Here is a 19769-nt window from a genome sequence, read left to right as displayed (position 1 = left end):
AACAAGGCTCTTAGCTTTTTATTATGCTTGTGTTAATTGACCTACTGTTGGAAGACCCTTACCAGTTGTTGTTATAGGGTATTGACTTGGCATTAATCCAGCCCTGTGATGAGCTAAACACAGTGGTAAAAATGGCGTGGGTATAATGTTATGTAATATTTACGCTCCAAGGCCTTGCTACATTATACACTACTCATAGTCTTATTGTCATGCTCTGATTCCTCTGAGCATGTCTAGGGTGAGTGTACTAATGCTCACTAACGGATATGGGTTGAGACTAAAGCCAAGGAGTATGACTCTCTGAAGCATACATGCTGTAGCAGCTACAGTATAACATGGCACCACCAGAACCACCAGAACCCTGTGGGAAGCCTGTGTTCTGGATTGGGAGACTACACACCTGAATGTCAATGCTTGAAAAGTGGTCCAGACTTATGTCCAGAAGTTGTGTTGATTCACTTTTGTGTGTGTTTGTGTGTGTGTGTGTGTATGTTCAAGTTGTACTAACCTGGTGGGGACCGCACATCTTTTGCATGACCCCATTAGGATAACGGCTTTTTCTGGCTCCAGGGTTAAGTTTATGTTTAAAGTTTGGATATGGTATTTAGGGTTATCTTAACATTAAGGTTATAGAAGATAGGAATTTAAATGTGAATACTTTGTGGCCTGACAGAGATTTGTAAAACGTGTGTTTGTATGTGTGTGTGTGTGTGTGTGTGTGTGTGTGTGTGTGTTTGTGTGTGTGTGTGTGTATGTCTGTTTTGTGCGCTAGCCATGTTGATTCTTGGTGTAATCTGGTTTAGTTACTCTTTATGTGTACACAACAGATCAACAAGAACTCCTCGCCACAATATGACTCAATCTGGATCAAAGCAAACATAGATAGTTGAACACTGGCCCATTTCTCACATCAACTGCGTATTGTTGTTTTGGAAGCATGTTGTCCTGTACACACGTCTGCAACTGTGGCCTACAGTAAAAGGCTTTCACTTCAAATGCGGAACATGAAACGTGTACTTACTCCCTTGTCCTTTGAAATTCACTGGGGCTGGTTGGGAGATGAAGGGTCATTAAAATGAGAGGCTTCCACAGTTGCAAAGCTACTGAGTCTCAGCTGTGTATTTCCATACTCCTGTATGGCCTTGTTGATGAAGAGGAAGGAGCACCCTGGCGAAGGGGTCAAACACAGACACGTATATAAACCCCTCCACTCCCAAGTCACCGGGTTGTCACCTGACATCAGCAGGTGACAGCAGTCGATGACGAATCGCTCATTTATTTCAGATTGAATCTGAGTGCACGTGTACAATGAACGGTGTAGTGTTGAGGTATGGCTTGCGGTGTGTACCGCTGTGTCTTATCGTCTGCCTTCTGATTCCTAGAAATACCGTCGGTGCATGGCTGGACTGCTAGCCCCACCCTATGGCGTTATGGAGAGCGGTGGACCCAGCACTGACAGTGAGTACAGCTACAGTCATACCAGTGATGTCCACTGTAAATGCTCTTTACTAGCAAGCATATCTCTTTAACTATGAAAGTGTTGATATCAGCTGTGTGAAGTCTAAGAATAGCTGGGTATTTTCTCCTCAGATAAGGCTGTGAAGTGAAATGACTAATGATGTTTTTCCTGAAGGGTGAAAGCTTCCACTCACTTTCCTGCTGTATAAATCGCCCTCTTTTGGAGTCAGATGACATTATGTAACTCACTACTCACTGAGATTCTTGAGATATCTGTCCATCGTTGCTTCAAGATTTTTGTATTGACATCTTTCTGAGTATGTTTGTGAAAATGCACCAGTTGTTGCAGACGAACAAGGGCTAATCATGTTCCAGGAATAGAAATTACGATAGGATTTATTTTGCTTTACTTTGGCTTTAAACTCTTCAAACTCTTTTTTTTTTTTTTTTTTACATTTCCCGTTAGGAATGCCTGACAAAGAGAACATAAGCAACAACTCCTGTGTATCCATCTCTAAGCATCTTAATAAGGTACGGTTTTCTGAACACCCAAACTAGATGTCGTTGTTAGCACTGTGAAACTGTGGAATGAACCATGTCATCTGTGCAACCAAAAAACAAAACTTGGCCTAAATGGCCGGCTACTTGTCTGTGTGTGAGAGATAAGTAACCCCTTCAGGTGAAGTGAATAATATCCTGAGTGAGCACTGTTGTGCTCAATCAGAGTGACCAGGGATGGTTATTTATGCCACGCCACTGTCGGCTTGCGTACGTCCTGGTCTAAAAACTTCCTCGGTAGTTACCAGGAGCTCAGAATAAGTCCGGAATTTGCAGTTTATTTAAAGTTTGACCAAATATAAACAAGGAGGCTGTTATGACCTTGCTTCCGTTGGCGTGCATCATGTCCTTATTAGTTCCCAGCTCCCCCTCAACCCCATTGTGACTTCCTGTCGTCCATGCAGACAACAACTCCAAAGAGGTTAACAATTTATTGTGGTTTTGGCTTTGTTCCTGAACAATGTTTTCTGTCTGATTCATCCAGAGCCATAACATGTCCAATCAAAACAAGTGCAATGGAAATAACTTCCGGCAAGATATCACATCAAATAGGTTTTTGCATGCTGTTGTCTTATCCGCAATTTCACGCTAAATATTTGCTTGGCTTGATTACTCAAAAATTGAAAAACAACTTTTCTGTTAAAGAAACGCAGCTGTATATTTTAATTGTGAGTACCCATACCTATATAAATAATTTACGCAGCCGCATAAGCAAGGAATGGATCAACATTCACAGTAATTAATTAACTATGGGAATTCTGTGCACTCCATGTATTATAATTGCACATGCTGTAGCCTCTGCATTCTTAATGAGACCAAATGATTTCTTACGTATGTAGGATGTCACTTTAAATGTCCCCATTATGTGACCAGGGATGGAAACAACATCAGTGTGTTTAGCGTCTTATGTCACTGCATGACCATCAGTAGTGAGACAATTTGAAGTAGGAGGTCAAATAGGGAGGTTCAACTGGACTTTGGTGATAGCGCATGTCGCCATCATCATTGAGCTTTAAACGGTTGATAAGGTCTGAGGAATATAGATGGCCAGCATCTGGGTAAGCGCTGTGTTGGTCATGGATGTGAGAGATATGGAGTAACTGGAAGAGATTTCTTGTGTTTGAACAGCAGCCATTATATCTGCTCCACGGTGCTTGGCAGGATTCCCTATGGTTTCTTATTCTTGGTTCTGGTGCTCTAGATGCTTCTATCGCTTAAATACCACTTACATTTGTGACTCTGTCGTGGTTTCTGTGCCGTTGGTCCAACTGTTGCGATCCAACAGCAGATCCCTAGTGACTGCTAGTGAATCCAGTAAATAACTGGCCATTTAAGGGGCCCCCGGGTGACAGTGGAGGTAGTTAACGGATAGACGACCTCGAGACAAGGGCCTAATCTCTGTCATCGGTGAAAAACATAGGGAGGTAGAGTTGTTCCCTTTTACTTTAGTCTGTTTCATGTCACACCATTCCTCATTTTCTTATCAACCCTGTCCTTCATTTTGTGGTTTGCTTTGGAGTCCATGTTGCTCAGTGTATCTTTATCTTCCTGTCATTGTCATGTCATTTTATTTTTCAGAAATCATTAATTGAAAGCCCAGAAAAAGCCCATCCTAAATCCATTCCTCAGGTAGGACAGATCGTGATGTCAGGAGAGGCCTTAAAAGGTCTATGATCTGCCTCCTTTCCATCCTTGTATTCCCTCTCCGCAGGTCCCCTCTGAGAAGATCCTGCGAGCGGGGAAGGTTTTACGTGATGCCATCCTCTCCAGAGCTCCGCACATGATACGAGACAGGAAGTACCACCTGAAGACATACAGGTGGGTCCGAGTTTCCCTGGTGGCGCTTCGCAGCACACCCACCTGATCGTGGGCCTCCGGGTCTGTGTTCGTGTGCGTGCTGATACGCGCCTGTCTCCTGCAGGCAGTGCTGTGTGGGGACGGAGCTGGTCGATTGGCAGATGCAGCACAGCTCCTGTGTTCACTCACGCAATCAGGCGGTGGGAATGTGGCAGGTGCTCCTGGAGGAAGGTGTCCTGAACCATGGTGAGTGCGTGTGTTTATGGTTATGAGTGCGTGTGTTTATGGTTATGAGTGTGTGTGTTTATTGTTGTGAGTGCGTGTGTTTATGGTTGCGAGTGCGTGTGTTTATGGTTGTGAGTGCGTGTGTTTATCGTTGCAAGTGCGTGTGTTTATGGTTGCGAGTGCGTGTGTTTATGGTTGTGAGTGCGTGTGTTTATGGTTGCGAGTGCGTGTGGTTATGGTTGCGAGTGCGTGAGTTTATGGTTGCGAGTGCGTGTGTTTATGGTTGCGAGTGTGTGTATTTATGGTTGTGAGTGTGTGTTTATGGTTGCGAGTGGGTGTGTTTATGGTTGCGAGTGTGTGTATTTATGGTTATGAGTGGGTGTGTTTATGGTTGCGAGTGCGTGTGTTTATGGTTGCGAGTGCGTGTGTTTATGGTTGTGAGTGCGTGTGTATTTATGGTTGTGAGTGCGTGTGTATTTATGGTTGTGAGTGCGTGTGTATTTATGGTTGTGAGTGCGTGTGTTTATGGTTGTGAGTGCGTGTGTTTATTTGTAGTCCGGTTCTAAACCCTCGGTGAGTTCCGTGTGCGCGTTTGTCCCCCACAGTGGACCAGGAGCCAACTTTCCAGGACAAGTATCTGTTCTACCGCTTCCTGGATGACGAGAAGGAGGACGCTCCCCTGCCCACTGAGGAGGAGACCAGGGAGAACCAGGAAGAACTACAGGACACACTCCTCCTCCTCTCTCAGATCGGCCCTGATGCCCACATGCGCATGATCCTGAGGAAACAGTAAGGACCAGTCATAGAGACTGCCACCTGCTGGTAGGATATATCAACAGGTTTGGTTCAGGAAAGATAATGAATGTTAGTTCTGCTAGTTGCTTAGCTGTTTTGAGTGAATCGAAAAGATTGTAATCAAAGTAAAATGGTTTTGTAATAGTTTTTCCTTCCACAGGCCAGGCCAGAGGACAGCTGATGATTTAGAGATCATCTATGAGGAGTTGCTCCATATAAAGGCCTTATCGCACCTCTCCACCTCTGTGAGTGTAGATTTTGTTACATGAATGGCCCAGTGTTAGCCTGTGTATGACATCACCCCTGTAATCTAATGGTTCCCCCTGCTTCTGAAGGTGAAGAGGGAGCTGGCTGGTGTCCTGATCTTTGAGTCCCATGCCAAAGCCGGAACAGTGTGTAAGTAGTGCGACAGGGACATTTACGGTACTAAAATGTGTCCACTACTCATTGTTTTATGTACAGTGTCTTCAGAAAGTATTCAGACCCCTTCATTTTCTACACATTTGTGTTATAGACTCAGCTTTATTTTTACACACAAACCTCAGACTCTTCATTCAGTATGTCTCTACCAGATTTGCACACTGGAATTGGACTGTTTCCCCCATTCTTCCTTACAGATCCTCTCAAGTTCTGTCAAATTGAGTGGGGAGCTTTAGTGAACAGATGTTTAATGGGTTTCAAGTTGGGGCCACTCAAGGACAATCACAGACTTGTCCCAAAGCCGTTCCAGCTTGGTTTTGGCTGTGTGCTGCGGGACATTGTCATGCTGAAAGATTCATCTTTGGCCTAGTCTATTTGGCTCTGTTCATCCTATCCTCAATCCTGACCAGTCTCAGAGTACCTGCTGCTGACAAGCACCCCCATAGCATGATGCTCTCACCACCATGCTTCACCGTATGGTATTAGCCAGGTGATGAGCGGTACCTTGTTTTCAGAAGACCTAGTGCTTAAAGGCTGATTGATGGTTGTCCATCTGGCAGGTTCTCCCATCTCTGCAGAGAAACTATAGCTCTGCCAGAGTGACCATTAGGTTCTTGGTCACCTCCCTGACCAAAGCACATCTTTCCCAATTACTTAGTTTGGCTGGCTGGCCAGCTCAAAGAGGAGACTTGATAGTTCCAAACTTATTTCATTTCACAATGGAGCCCACTGTGGGAACCTGAAATGGTTTAGTAATGTTAATAAAACCTACCCCCGATATATGCCTCAACATAATTCTGTCTCGGCGGTCTACAGAGGCTTTCTTGGTCTTATAGAGTACCTTATAGAAACAGGTGTGTGCCTTTCAAAATTGTTTAGTTTAGAGTCCAATTATTCTAGAGACATCTCAAGGGGTGATCAAAGAATGAATTGAGATATTTGTTTTTTTTCATTTTCAATGAATTGGCACAGATTAAAATTCAACCCCAGGTCACCCATGTGAAAGGGTGTGTTGTTAACAAATCCTCTTTTGCCACTGGCTGTTTTAATAGTTCATTGGCCATTTGTGAATGACATTGATACAGTTAAAGTTTTACCTCCACCACAAATAGCGTCTATGTATTGCGTTTGCCACTGGCCGTTTTAACAGCTTATTAGCCAGTAATAAGCTTTACCGCTATCTACTAACTTACTGGAATAGTCATAAGAATTGAGCAATTGCTTGCAAGTCTGCCAAAGCTTTAATTTCATGGCATAAGAACGTATTTCTTTCTTTCATGGCAAAACAACATACTTTTTTCTTTTATTTGTGAATTACATTTATGCAGTAACTATCAATAAAGGCAACAATAACTAACTTTTTCCTCAAGTGAAAAGATTAGAGAATAACTTATTGAGTTGAGATTTTGGTGAAGATTTGATGTAAAATAGAGGTAATTTTTTTCCCTGTGGTCATCCTTCTCTTATAGTGTTCAATCAAGGGGAGGAAGGAACATCTTGGTACATCATTCTGAAGGGCTCTGTAAATGTGGTCATCTATGGAAAGGTAAACCTTTTTCCTCTTCATTCAGACATGAAATTATTACTCACATGTTACTCACCATGACCATCCGAGTTTCTTCAACTTGCTCAATGATCCCAGGTTTTAGGTACAACTCCAGGTAAGGACTTAGAGAATGTTTTGAACAAATACTGTGCTTTTAGTTCAAGGTGTATGGGGATAGTAGTTGAATTTGGCTGCCATGCCTTGTCGTGGTCTAGTGACTCCTTGTAGCAGCTTAGGCACCTGTGAGCTCAAAGAGATTATGTTCCTTTCAGCGTGTAACTATTCCGGTCTAGACTTCCTGGTTGAGTGGGCAGCATGATAAGAAATAAAACGCCATTGGACGGGTTTTAGAGGATACGTATCTTACTATTGACTGTTCAGTGTCCACTGGGTGTTTCTGCGATGAACCAGGGCCTTAATCAGAACTTGGATATATCTAAATTGGGGAGAAAAAAAATGATTTAATGTGACAAAAAAAGCCATTTTCAATAATAGAGAACATTTATGGTCCAAGACATCTTGTCTGAGGGCAGACCCTGCTGTACATATTTCATGTTAGAGAAACTTCCATTGAAATGTTTGGAGAGATTATTATTCAAAAGATCTTGTAATGTGTTATTAATGGCAGATGATGTAAAGTCCTAACAAGTTTGTTTTTCCAATAACAATTTATATCAGTAACATCAAAGTCTGGTTTGAAGCTCCAAATACATCTCATCATCCTCTTATTTTAGCCAATCATCTGTTGTCTGAGTCAATAAAAGATAAGTGCCCTTTCCTAATAATGCTCATAGTCAGTTTTAAAGTTGTTCTTTGAAAAAATAAATAAATCATATTTCAAAAGCTGGAATATCTTTACATTCCTCCCCAACATCAGACACTCACCCACTACCATTGCCAATTATAGAAAATATGAGTGGATGCATTAGAGTAGCTGTGAAGGTAATGAATGCCATCCTAATTTGCCTTTCATCACCGCCACAGTCTTTGCTTATTCCTGTCCTGTTTTCCGCAGGGGGTTGTTTGCACACTGCATGAGGGAGACGACTTTGGGAAGCTTGCCCTGGTCAATGACGCCCCCCGCTCCGCCTCCATTGTCCTACGGGAGGATAACTGCCACTTCCTACGCGTGGACAAGGAGGACTTCAACAGAATCCTCAGAGTGAGTGAGACGCAGTCCTGCAGTCCTGCAGTCCTGTAGGCAGTCCTGAAGATTACGTTCCCCCCTCCAACTCTAGACACTTGACTGTTAAATTGTACGGTCTCCCTCTGTTGGTTGTGCTTTGACATTGCAGCTCCTAAATAATTGATCTACCACCTCACGCCTCAACAGGGCTGTGAACTTTCATTCGAACAAGGCCTGCGTTTCATAATGGATAGCGTTTATCAACGCTGTGGATCAACTGAGACAGATGTCCACTGAGTAGGTACAGAACATCCCTAAAGGCCAAACTGTCAGCTGATAGACGGGGGTGCCCAAACAAAACCTTTTAGTTGTACAGTGTTTTGCCAGAATTTCCATTGGAGAGTGAAGTTTGGGCTCGTTTAGTTCCTCCTGTGTAGCGTTCAGCCCGGTCCACGTGCGCTCCACATTCTGCTTGAAGGGACGTCCCTGCGTGCACTGACAGGGCGGATGGCGGTTATCTGTCTGATCAGCCCTCTGCAGGAGGCTCATTGAGTTCTCCTCATCCTCTGTAAATCTCCTGTTGGCTCTGGCCCCATGGGCTGCGGGGCCAGACACCGGCTGGATTCAAAATGGCGCCCTAATCACAATGGGCCCGGGTCAAATGTAGGGCACCATCTAGGGAATGAGATGTCATGCGGGCTGGAGCCTGTGAAACTGCTGACCTCCCGGTCTCTCTGTCAGTTGTGCCAGCAGACTAACCCACCATATTTACAGTACCACGGCCCCCTGGGGGGATGTTGCCGTGCCACCTCTGCATGTCTGCCAACCATGTCAGCGTACGAAACAAATCCTCGCCGCTACTTTGGAGGATGGCTGCGTTGTGCATGTACTGCAGGCCTGTTCTGTAATCACACATTGGTTTATTCATTTATTCAAAATATCGTAATGCTGTTAACAGACACCTTTATTCAGTTGGCACGATAAGGGTGTTGAAACATGAAGTGCTGGTTTATTTTGGATGGATTTGTGTGGGTTTTATTGGTGCTGGTTTTTCTGTGTTTGTGCTAAGGATGTGGAGGCCAACACGGTTCGTCTGAAAGAGCACGACCAAGATGTGCTGGTCCTGGAGAAGAGTCCCAGCAGCAGCAGTCGGACCTCCACGCATGGCACTGCCACCACCACTGCCACCTCCACCCACTACAAGTACTGAGCTAACTCTACCTGTTTCACCTTCTCATCTGCCCACTACAACACTTTAACCAGCTATCGTAGTGGCCCTGTTCTATAGAGGTCCAGTTGTATATGAGACTGGGAGTGTGTGAGATATTCCTTTAGGGAGTAAGTCTGTCAAATAATTTGTCCCTAAATTAATCTATTGCTATATTCCAAACTCTGTACACTTGGTCCTTTGCCCTCCATTTTTGTTATAAGTGTCCCAAAGCTGAGGTAGTGATAATGAATACAGGGTGTAGGGGCTGAAAATAACTTTCAGTGGCCCTTTCAGCAAAATTGCAAATATGCAGCCCCCATGAGCAAAGGGGAATCCCATAAGGCACTGTGTTAGATATTAGCCATTTCAGTCAAAGATAATGGATAGGCATGTCTAAGTACATAGTACATAGTTTAATACCTTCTACTTTATTTTAAACTGTTACTGAGGTTTACATGAAGGATTTATTCAATTGAATTTCATGTTCGTTTTTGTTAGAAGGTGAACATGAATTGCATCATTCAGTTCACCAGTTTACAAGTGTGTCTCCTTTATTGATCCTTTACCACTCTCTGGAAGTCTCTTAGAATTTCATCAGTAAGATGTGACAATGGAGGACATTCAATTAAAAGAGCATAGGAGCAAGGGGCTGGTTTGGGATTTACAGTCTCTTGACTGTATGTACAGGAATGTGGGATTAGTGGGTGTACAACTGTTTCCTGTAGATCCATTTATAAAGTGGAGGAAGGTTAGGGAGATACTGTTTGTTGTTGGTCCAGATACTAGTCTTAATGATGTATGTCAGCTACTAGTTTGTTAGAAGCTGCAGACATAGATACTGGTTAGTCTTAATAAAGGCTGTGGACATATTTTAGGGTCTAGCTAGACTTAATAGAGGCTGTAGATGTATGTTAGCATCTAGCTAGTCTGAATAGGGGTTGTAGACGTATATTAGCTACTAGCTAGTCTAAGTAGAGGTTGCAGGCGTGTATCAGCTATTACTTTAATAAAGGCTGTAGACAGCTACTGGCTAGTCTCCTTAGAAGCAGTAGACATATGTCCGCTACTAGCTAGTCTTAATAGTGGCTGTAAATGTGCATTAGCTACTAGCAGGTGTTAATAGGGCTGCAGAAGTATGTTAGCTAATAGAGGTTGCTATCAGTAATGGACAGCGACACAGTTTAAAAAAAAAAAATGTCACCTATGTTTAACCAGGTAAGCCAATTGAGAACAAAAGCTACTTTACAATGACAACCTGGCCAAAAGGTATAACAATTTCAAGAAAAACTGTTACACTTCAGAACAGTGAGTTACACATTGTTATGAAAAAAGGTTAAACCAAATCATTGTGAACAATGGAGTAAGCAAGAGGTCAATAAGTCACACCGAATTACATATTTACAGATGAGTAAGGAGAAGAGCTCCCAGGGAGAAGGACTGTCCCACAGGTCAATGTTTCTTCACCAGGTTCACCAGGCACCTATGAAGAACACAAAGGTGTCAAGAGCCTGTCCTTCTTATTATGGAGTGCCTGGCTCAAACTGTCTATTTCCTAACTAGTTCTCAATTCCCACTTTATATTACCATCTAATGGGTATTCAGAGGAACCAGCGTCGTGAATTAATGCATATGAACAGTAGTGCGAGCTTGCAAGGGGACATTACTTGATTGATGAAGGATGTGATTGGTTGATGGATTGATTGATGCTCTGTCATTTTAGATACACAGTGATGTCAGGGACACCAGAGAAAATTTTGGAACATTTCCTGGAAATGATGCGCCTGGACTCTGACCTCAATGAAGCAGGTACTCTAGGTCACTCTTCTCCAAAGCCATCTCGTTCTTCTGTGGACTGTTGTACTTTAATTCAGGGATAACATGATTTCAACCGAAAGGTTGTATTGACTGTAATGCAGATGGATGTGTTTTGTATTCACAGTCTTGTTTTGAGCAAAGCATCCTTGCTTTGCGCTGACCTGTTCATGTTAGCAGAGCAGTACAGGGCTGAGATAATTATGCTTTGTTGCTTGGACTCTCCTGGCTGCTTTCATGTCCCAGCCGTCTGTGATGACAGAGCCAGGAGTCCTGTGTGGTCAGGCCTATGGCACTCCTGACAGCCTGCTGGCCTGGCTCAGTTGGTCTGGCACTTTTCATCTGACATCACAGGTTCATCTTTCTTTTTTCCTTTCTTTTCTTCTCTCTCTGTCTCTCTGCGTGTCTCTTGGTCTCTGTCTCTCTCTGATTCTCTCTCCCCCTGTCTCTCTGTCTCTCTCTGTCTTTTCCTATTTCCTATGTCTCCATCTGCTTCCACAGACCCTGCTCTGGATGACTTTGTGCTCATGCACTGTGTCTTCATCCCCAACAGTCAGCTTTGTCCAGTTCTCATGGCCCAATATCCTTTTAGACGCTGATGAGAAAAGTAGGGCACAAGTTTTGCTGCGGAGTACCTGCTTCCTAGTATTACTGGCAAAATGCTCCTTAACCAGAGGTGCAAAAAGTACAAAGTGAAAGTACTCAACTGGGTTCGGCAGTGTTCACCACTTTTGGGAAGTATCTAATTAAGATCTAAATAACCAGGTAAAGGGAGTTCAAAACTAACTAGTGATCAATTAAATAAAAAGGAAGAGTGTAAATTATCAATTAAGGACACTGATGAGTTATGAACTCTGTTTACATGGTTATTTAACCCTTCTTTAGGAACTTCCCAAAATTGGTGAACACAACCGAGTACTTCTACTTTGTACTTTTTACACCCCTGTCCTTAACCCATATGAATCAAGTGCCTCAAGGTACAACTGCTGTTCTAGGAACAGGTCTCATATGTGCATCTGATGTAATTCGGGATCTGACAAAAGGCTAAACTGATACTAAATGAGTCCTCTTAATCTGAGTCACCTGATGCCGTAGCGCCTACCTGTTTCTGACCTTAACTGCGTTGCACCTATCATGCCGAGGCATCCCAGGGCTCGGAACAGGAACGTCTGGACTACGCCCTGAACAACAAGAGGAGGGTGATCAGGATGGTTCTGCGGTGGGCCGGAGTACATGGAGATCAATTGCAGGAGGAGGATGTCTCACTTGCCTTTCTAGAGGTCAGTGGACGCGTCTCCAATTGTCGAAAGTAGTGCCATTTGAGGGGAATAAGGTGCAATTTTTGCCACTTAAACTGAATGTGTGTGTATTCTTTCGGCTTGTGCCTTTCTGTCTTTGTACCATTTCTGTTGAGTAAGCTGTTTAACTGTCATCACTGGTTTGTTAACGACGCGTGTGGCAAATATAATTTGACTGAGACGCGGATGGTGTCGTCTTCCACAAACATTTTTAATAGCTTATTTTGTACTTGAATTCAGCATATTTGCTTTAAATGTTCCGCTGTAAAATGTTGCAAGTTGTGTTATTTTGTGGTAAATTGCTCTCCTCAATGTGACCTGTATATTTCAGGAGTTCTTTGAGTCTGTATGTGATGATGCAAGTGTGATTCCTGCACTGAAAGATCAACTCCCAGAGTTAGAGAATATTGTGAAGAAACAGTAAGTGTTTATTGTAGCTTTTTGATATTGACTTACTTTTTTTTTCTTTTTTATTTAGATATTACAACCAAAATTGCTTAATGTGGTTAAAATAATCCAGATTAAAACATAACACAAAATTAACTTAAATATAAATAAACAGAAATGCAATTTCCTTATGAGAAAGAAGTTAGTACACTCCTATCTTTACCATCACCTAACATGGTTACAAGTGAAATCAACAAAGCAGGGAGAAATGATCAGAAAATTATTTTATAACGTGGATGATTGGTCTTTACATTCTGGATGTGTGGTATCAAAAGACCTATCTGAGGCCCTAAAAAAGATTATTGATTAATCTGGGAAGAGTTAAAAAACGATTTCCAAACAATTTGAAGTACATAATTTCACTCTGTGACGGATCATCAACAAAATGGCAAAAATTCAAGACCACTGGCAAACTACATAGGGCAGATTGTCACACCAATTTCTGACCCAGAGCTGACCAAAATACGCTCATTGAAGTCTCTAAAAGCCCCAGGGTAACATCAAGGGATCTACAAGTCTCTCTTGCCAAAATCAATGTCGAAGTGCATGAGTCAACTGTCAGAATGAGACTGCACAAACTTGGCCTACATGGTAGGTTAGGAAGGAAGAAGAAAGATAATAATATACTGACACAATGGATGTTTGCCAGACAATACTTGGGTAAAGGCCAAAAATACTGGAACAATGTGCTCTAAATATGAGTCAAAGGTGGGGTTGTTTGGCTGCATTGCTAGTTGCCAGGTTTGGGCATAAACACAACACTGCCTTTGAATAGGTTTGACCAACCTTAATGTATGGGGGTGGCGGCATTATGGTTTGGGGCCGCTTTGCTGCCTAAGGGCCAACTGGCCATCATTGAATCAACCATAAATTACCAGAGAATTCTGGAGTAGAATGTGTGGACATCTGTCAAAAAGCTGATGCTGAACTGATCTTGCAACAGGAGTCAAAGCCCAGATGTCAATTATATCGAAATGCTGTGGGGGGACTTAAAGCAGCCTGTGCATACAAGAAAGACCTCAAACATGACACAACTGTAGCAGTACTGTAAAGAAAAGTGAGCAGCAATTCCTCCAAGTCGATATAAAAAACAAGAAGCCATTAAATTGAGTTATTTCAGCCAGTTATAAAAGCTAAGGGTGTACTTATTTTTTCAGCACTATGAAATTGCATTTCTCAAGATTTCTGATAAATAAATTATTGTGTGTCATTTGTTAAATTAAGTTACCTTCATCTGTCAATAGTGTTGAAGTGAAGAATACAATTCCAGGGGGTATATTTATTTTTTTTAATTTTTGTTCCCGGCTTTAACAGTAAGCTGTGCTCAAAAGTATGGCTATTTCTTTTGTTGCTGTCGGTTACTTGTATTGGGTTAATTCTGTCAAAGTGCTCCTTGACAGTGTAATTTGACTCTGTTGACCTTTTCAGCTCCGACTACGCCAGATCCTCACTAAAAAAGGTACGTGAACCAGCCATGAACTGGGCAGTGCGGTTGTGTTCTGTGATCTTTTTTTCATTGTCTACCCGAGCTCCATTTCCCCTCCCCACGGTTTCATTGTAACACTGTCGAGAAAACACATTTGTCTGGCTGTCCTGTTCCAGCACAAAGTCCTGCTGCGGCAGTTCAGCATGGGGGACGAGAAGCTACAGAAACGCGTGCCCATAAAAAGTCATGATGAGAGTAAGTATGGATGGCAGAGAGTGTGTGAAAAGATGTAGAATCCTGCATGCTGACTGGTTGAAAACTGTGGCAAAGGAGACCGTATACCCGCAGGTATGACAACACATTGCGTGTCCTAATTGCATTGGCTACTGGTTTACAATAGCTGTAAGGCATCTTGGGGGGGTCTGTGGTATGTATACCGTGGCCAAATGCTGTTTGGAGGCACTAACAACATTTCTGAGCAGCGATAAATTGGCCATATATCGCTCCCCCTTGTGGCTCATTGCTAAAGTAAAGCACGGTGTAGCGGGCCGTCTGTGACAGACCATCCTGCCGTACCCGGCCTTTAGCCTGTCTGCCCGCCTCTCATTCCTCCATGCTAATGCCCCCCTTGCGCTGTGTGCTGTGTCTCCACAAAGTCCTGTTCAAAGTGCACTGCAGCGACCACACCTACACCACCATCCGTGTCCCCGTGGCCGCCTCAGTCAGGGAGGTCGTCAGCGCTGTGGCCGACAAGCTGGGGTCAGCGGAGGACCTCCTCCTGGTCAACCTCAGTTCGGCCGGAGGTGAGAAGGGCAACAGCCACACGCTAATCAAACGTCGGCAAACGCCGCGCAGTCTTTCCACACAGGGCCTGCTATTTGCAGATGCTGTGATGCTCATTAATCAGGGGCTGATTTATTGAGAATTGATTTGCTTTTGGTGCTGGATCGCTCTCTTTTAATTACCCAGTGTGTGCCCAAGATAGAGACTATAGGGTTGTGGCCTGCAGGAGACCAGGGCAGGAAAAGCCTTGTGGCAATATTGCTGTTCTTTCTTCAACTCATAAGATTCAACACTCGCCTGTTGCCACCATTGGCTGCTACTTGCTGCAAGGATATTCTAGTGTCTCTGGTGGAGTGTGTTAATTCACCCCCTTCTGGCTATGGATTGACCTGCTCTTTCACTAGACAAGTAAATAATGCCAGACGCCCTGCTGCTCCTTTGTCACAGAAATCCTAATAATATTAGCCATAAATCTAGCTATTTACTGTCATTTGTTTTTCAGCTAGGAACATGGACTCCATTCTCAGGGGACTTTGGATGCCCCATCTGTCATATTTCATATAAGGTCGCCGGTTCTAATTCTAATATAAAGTAGCCTCTTCAGAGTCTTCTTGGCTGCATTTATTTGATGATGAAGTTAAAGCCCGACTCTGGGTTATTTCAGATGACACGGCCGACTGCTGTGGTGAACTCTATAAAAGTAACTGAATCAGCGGCTGAGATGTAGGTGTAACTGAAGGCCGTCCCAGGCTATGTTCAAGAACTCTTAGGGAACTGGAGTACAGGATGGCCTCTTTTAAGCACTTAATCCATATTAGGTGATTTTAGAACAATCCATAAATAATATGCTAATATGTTGGATCATGACTTTGACATCTCTCCTGTGTTGTTTCCCTTCAGATAAAGTGGTGCTGAAGCCCAATGATATTTCAGTCTTCTCCACACTCAGCATCAACGGCCGTCTGTTTGTCTGCCCCAGGGATCAACTCGACTCATTGGTGCGTAAATGCCCCCCCGAAAAATGCATCAGCCGACAAATTCACACTGCAGGAAAGCAAGCATTCAGACCTTTACTCCCCCAAGGCTCTTCTGCAATCTGCACATCTTTGACAGCTGTTAAAATGAAGCATGTTGCTCCATATGTTGTATCTGTCACAACTAATCACAATGTTCCCAACCTAAGGACGTATGTTGGCTGGCCTGCGGCCACTTTTGCATTCTGACATGTTATAGCTGTATACATATACTGTATGTCATTGTAGCCATCAAAATGGTCCTGTATTTCATACCAGTGTTAATTGTATAATGAAGAATGATATACTGACAACTGTAAATTATAGCGTGTATTAAGTATGCGCTATATTTCAGACTCCCCTGCCAGAGCAGGAAGGGCCCACCGCCGGCTCCATGGCCAGCTTTGAGTTGATGAGCTCTAAAGACCTGGCCTATCAGATGACTGTTTATGACTGGGAGCTCTTCCACTGTGTCCATGAGGTGCGTCAGACCGCTGAGGGAACCAAATAGAACATTAGTCCCAAACAGAACCCCATTCACTTTAAGGTGTTACTGCAATGGGGAATAGCGTTCATCCTATTGTTGCTCCTCTTAACCAGTGCGTTGATATATCCATGGTGGTATAATGGACATTAGAAATCAGTGAGGTCAAGTCAGGTTATTTACTTGTCCTCATCCTCCGCAGCATGAGCTGATCTACCACACGTTTGGGAGGCAGAACTTCCAGAAGACCACAGCCAACATGGACCTGTTTCTCAGGAGGTTCAACGAGATCCAGCTCTGGGTGATCACAGAGATCTGTCTGTGTGCTCAGCTCAGCAAGCGTGTTCAGCTGGTCAAGAAGTTCATTAAGATTGCTGCCCAGTGAGTGTCCTTTCCTGTCTTTAACCCTCTTTATGTCACACACACACACACATGCATACATACACATGTTAACTGTAGAGCGAGGGTAGTACCCTTAGTAACTGCCTGTCTGGCTCATATAGTCCCAGAGTAGTGATAATGAGTGACTCCTTTCTGATCCTTTGTGGTGACCTTTATAAGTCGTCACATGATCCTGACAAATGAGCCTCTATAACAGCTGTGACAAGTATAAGAACCTGAACATCTGTCTCTATAACAGCTGTAATTAGTATAAGAACCTGAAAATCTGTCTCTGTAGCAGCTGTAAGGAGTATAAGAACCTGAACTCCTTCTATCTGTATAACAGCTGTAACTAGTATAAGAACCTGAGCGTCTATTTCTATAACAGCTGTAAGGAGTATAAGAACCTGAACTCGTTCCACCTCTATAACAGTTGTAAGGAGTATAAGAACCTGAACTCCTTCTATTTCTATAACAGCTGTAAGAAGTATAAGAACCTGAACTCCTTCTATTTCTATAACAGCTGTAAGGAGTATAAGAACCTGAACTCCTTCCACCTCTATAACAGCTGTAAGGAGTATAAGAACCTGAACTCCTTCCACCTCTATAACAGCTGTAAGGAGTATAAGAACCTGAACTCCTTCTATTTCTATAACAGCTGTAAGGAGTATAAGAACCTGAACTCCTTCTATTTCTATAACAGCTGTAAGGAGTATAAGAACCTGAACTCCTTCTTTGCTATCATCATGGGCATGAGCAATCCAGCCGTAAGCAGACTGAGTCAGACCTGGGAGGTGGGTGTCTGACTGTTTTCCTGTCTGTCTGTCTGTCTGACTGTCTGTGTCTTTCTGTCTCTCTGTTTAACACCTGGTGAAGAAATTTGATATTTCAACTATATGTTAACCATAGATGTTATTTATGTTGACAGAAACTACCAAGCAAATTCAGGAAGTTTTACAGTGAATTTGAAAGCTTAATGGTGAGCACCATGCAATCATTTTAGTTTCATACCTACCATTCATCCTCATATAGTCTCTAGCCTTATTTTATATAGCTTTTATTCATTCAAATATTGAATAGAAACGCAACATTCTTGCCTGGTCATTAATCACTGAGCAATGTATAGATTGAAAAACACCACCCAGAGCTGTGACTGTGATCACTTAACATGGCCATGGCAGATCTCAGATCAGTGTGAGTGTTTCCACAGGACCCGTCCAGGAACCATCGGGTGTACCGGCTCACTGTGGCCAAGCTTGACCCGCCCATCATTCCCTTCATGCCGCTGCTGATCAAAGGTCAGAGCAACACGGCGCTCCCACAGTCTGTATCAACGGTTCCCAAACAGGGGGACTAGGACCACTGGGGGTACTTTGCCTGTCCACCAGGGGTACTCATGACTCATTTGACTACAGGCTTACTGCTATAATGCCCACGAGGAGGTACTTCAGGGGTACCTCGGGCAGAATTAGAATATATTCAATTGGCAGCACCATAACCCAACCACTGGCCTAGACGAGCATCCATGTTTTGTATCCCATGTTCTTAACAACTGATTGAGTTATTACTGTTGCTGTCTGTTTTTGGAGTGTTGACCTGAGACAATCGCTGGCTTTTAAATTGTTTGATTCTGACTATTCCAGACCTTATATTAGTTCTGTGTATGCGAACTTATTGCTTTTATCTTTCCAGACATGACTTTCACTCATGATGGCAACAAGACGTTTACTGACAGTTTGGTGAATTTTGAGAAGATGGTAAGGCTATACCTAGAAGTTGAGATGATACTACAGTGGAAGACAACTTTATTCATGATGATAACACCTACTTGTGTGTTGTCATTTCAGAGGATGATTGCAAATACTGTGAGAATAGTGCGATACTGCAGAAGTCTGCCATTCAGTAAGTCAACATACTGTTCTTTTGTGTAGTCTTCACTTACTTGGGAAGGTTTCTTAAGACTTAGGCTCATAGGACATTGTTTCAGTAAATGTGGGATTCCCACTCAGGTGCAGAGCCATCTCAGACCAGTAAGAATCATCCGGATGTGCGGAGCTATGTGCGCCAGCTGGCTGTGATTGACAACCAGAGAACCCTGTCTCAGCTCTCCCAAAGACTGGAGCCTCGCAGAACCTGAAGCCTCCCCTGGATACTGGACAAACAAATATGCTGCTGCTCTACTGCCAAAAATAAGCTTGCTTTAACGTACATGTTATACCAATATAAACACATGGAACTCCTCATTATTATACATTAAGTATAGTCAAGTATCTTTTAGATACAACCAGCTTTGACCTATAACTTCAACTGTATTCCAAATGTCAGTATCATTTATTTTTGTTTTGTTTGTTATATTGTTCTAATTTTTGTAAATAATAGGCAACTGTCACTGTCATTTCACCTGAATTATTTTCAGATCAGTGTCATTCACAAAGGTCTGTTTGATACTTTGAAGTCACCTGCCTATTGACAAAGACAAAATCTATAAACCAATTATCTTTTGGAACCACCATTTGATTGTTGGAGAGTAATCTATGGAATAATGTAAACCATATAACGTTTCCATATGAAAACTTTGTTATTCATCTCTGACCGCCTAAATTCCAAATCCTGATATTTACTTGTGGTTTTGTATGTTTTTTTGTAAATCAGATTATATTTATACATATTTTAGTTTCTGGATTTTATTATACATGTTGTACTTTGTATTCATATATTTATTTTGACCTCAGCATGCAAAGACCTGGGCTGGATATATGTGAACACATTCCTCTTTGAAAATATGTGATTTTTACTATGTTTATTCTGTAATATTAAAAACAGATGTACGCTAACAATTCTGTCCAATTTATTGCCCATTAATTACTTTTGATAACTATTTTATTTAACGTGCGAACTTATTTTAAGAAAATGTTTATTTAAAATTGGATTTATGCTGATTTATATATCTTTTTTTTTATGATAAAGCAGCTAATTGAATTCCTCTGACC

General features: G+C 42.7%; 1 protein-coding gene across 6 annotated transcripts in view; it reads left to right on the top strand.

The window, feature by feature from the left end:
- rapgef4 (Rap guanine nucleotide exchange factor (GEF) 4) overlaps positions 1–19604 on the top strand; it is a 36845-nt gene extending 17241 nt beyond the window's left edge. For 5 of the 6 annotated variants that reach the window (XM_010879875.4, XM_010879876.4, XM_010879877.3 and 2 more), the window contains 27 exons: positions 1383–1458; positions 1925–1989; positions 3595–3645; positions 3728–3834; positions 3938–4059; positions 4644–4827; positions 4994–5078; positions 5169–5229; positions 6723–6799; positions 7815–7961; positions 8995–9128; positions 10856–10941; positions 11449–11527; positions 12077–12227; positions 12577–12665; positions 14121–14151; positions 14295–14373; positions 14775–14921; positions 15802–15899; positions 16270–16395; positions 16601–16779; positions 17483–17573; positions 17708–17758; positions 17990–18077; positions 18472–18536; positions 18627–18681; positions 18789–19604. In XM_010879875.4, the coding sequence (XP_010878177.3) occupies positions 1383–1458; positions 1925–1989; positions 3595–3645; positions 3728–3834; positions 3938–4059; positions 4644–4827; positions 4994–5078; positions 5169–5229; positions 6723–6799; positions 7815–7961; positions 8995–9128; positions 10856–10941; positions 11449–11527; positions 12077–12227; positions 12577–12665; positions 14121–14151; positions 14295–14373; positions 14775–14921; positions 15802–15899; positions 16270–16395; positions 16601–16779; positions 17483–17573; positions 17708–17758; positions 17990–18077; positions 18472–18536; positions 18627–18681; positions 18789–18916 (2652 nt within the window). In that variant the 3' untranslated portion in view covers positions 18917–19604. The remainder of the gene's footprint in view (positions 1–1382; positions 1459–1924; positions 1990–3594; positions 3646–3727; positions 3835–3937; positions 4060–4643; positions 4828–4993; positions 5079–5168; positions 5230–6722; positions 6800–7814; positions 7962–8994; positions 9129–10855; positions 10942–11448; positions 11528–12076; positions 12228–12576; positions 12666–14120; positions 14152–14294; positions 14374–14774; positions 14922–15801; positions 15900–16269; positions 16396–16600; positions 16780–17482; positions 17574–17707; positions 17759–17989; positions 18078–18471; positions 18537–18626; positions 18682–18788) is intronic. The other variant, XM_020054535.3, reaches the window with a different exon arrangement.
- Positions 19605–19769: the final 165 nt, after the last annotated feature.

The sequence above is a fragment of the Esox lucius genome, chromosome 16 (assembly GCF_011004845.1).
Source record: "Esox lucius isolate fEsoLuc1 chromosome 16, fEsoLuc1.pri, whole genome shotgun sequence".
Lineage (NCBI taxonomy): Eukaryota > Metazoa > Chordata > Actinopteri > Esociformes > Esocidae > Esox > Esox lucius.
Note: the sequence above shows the minus strand (reverse complement) of the source record. Positions and strands in the feature narration are given on the sequence as shown.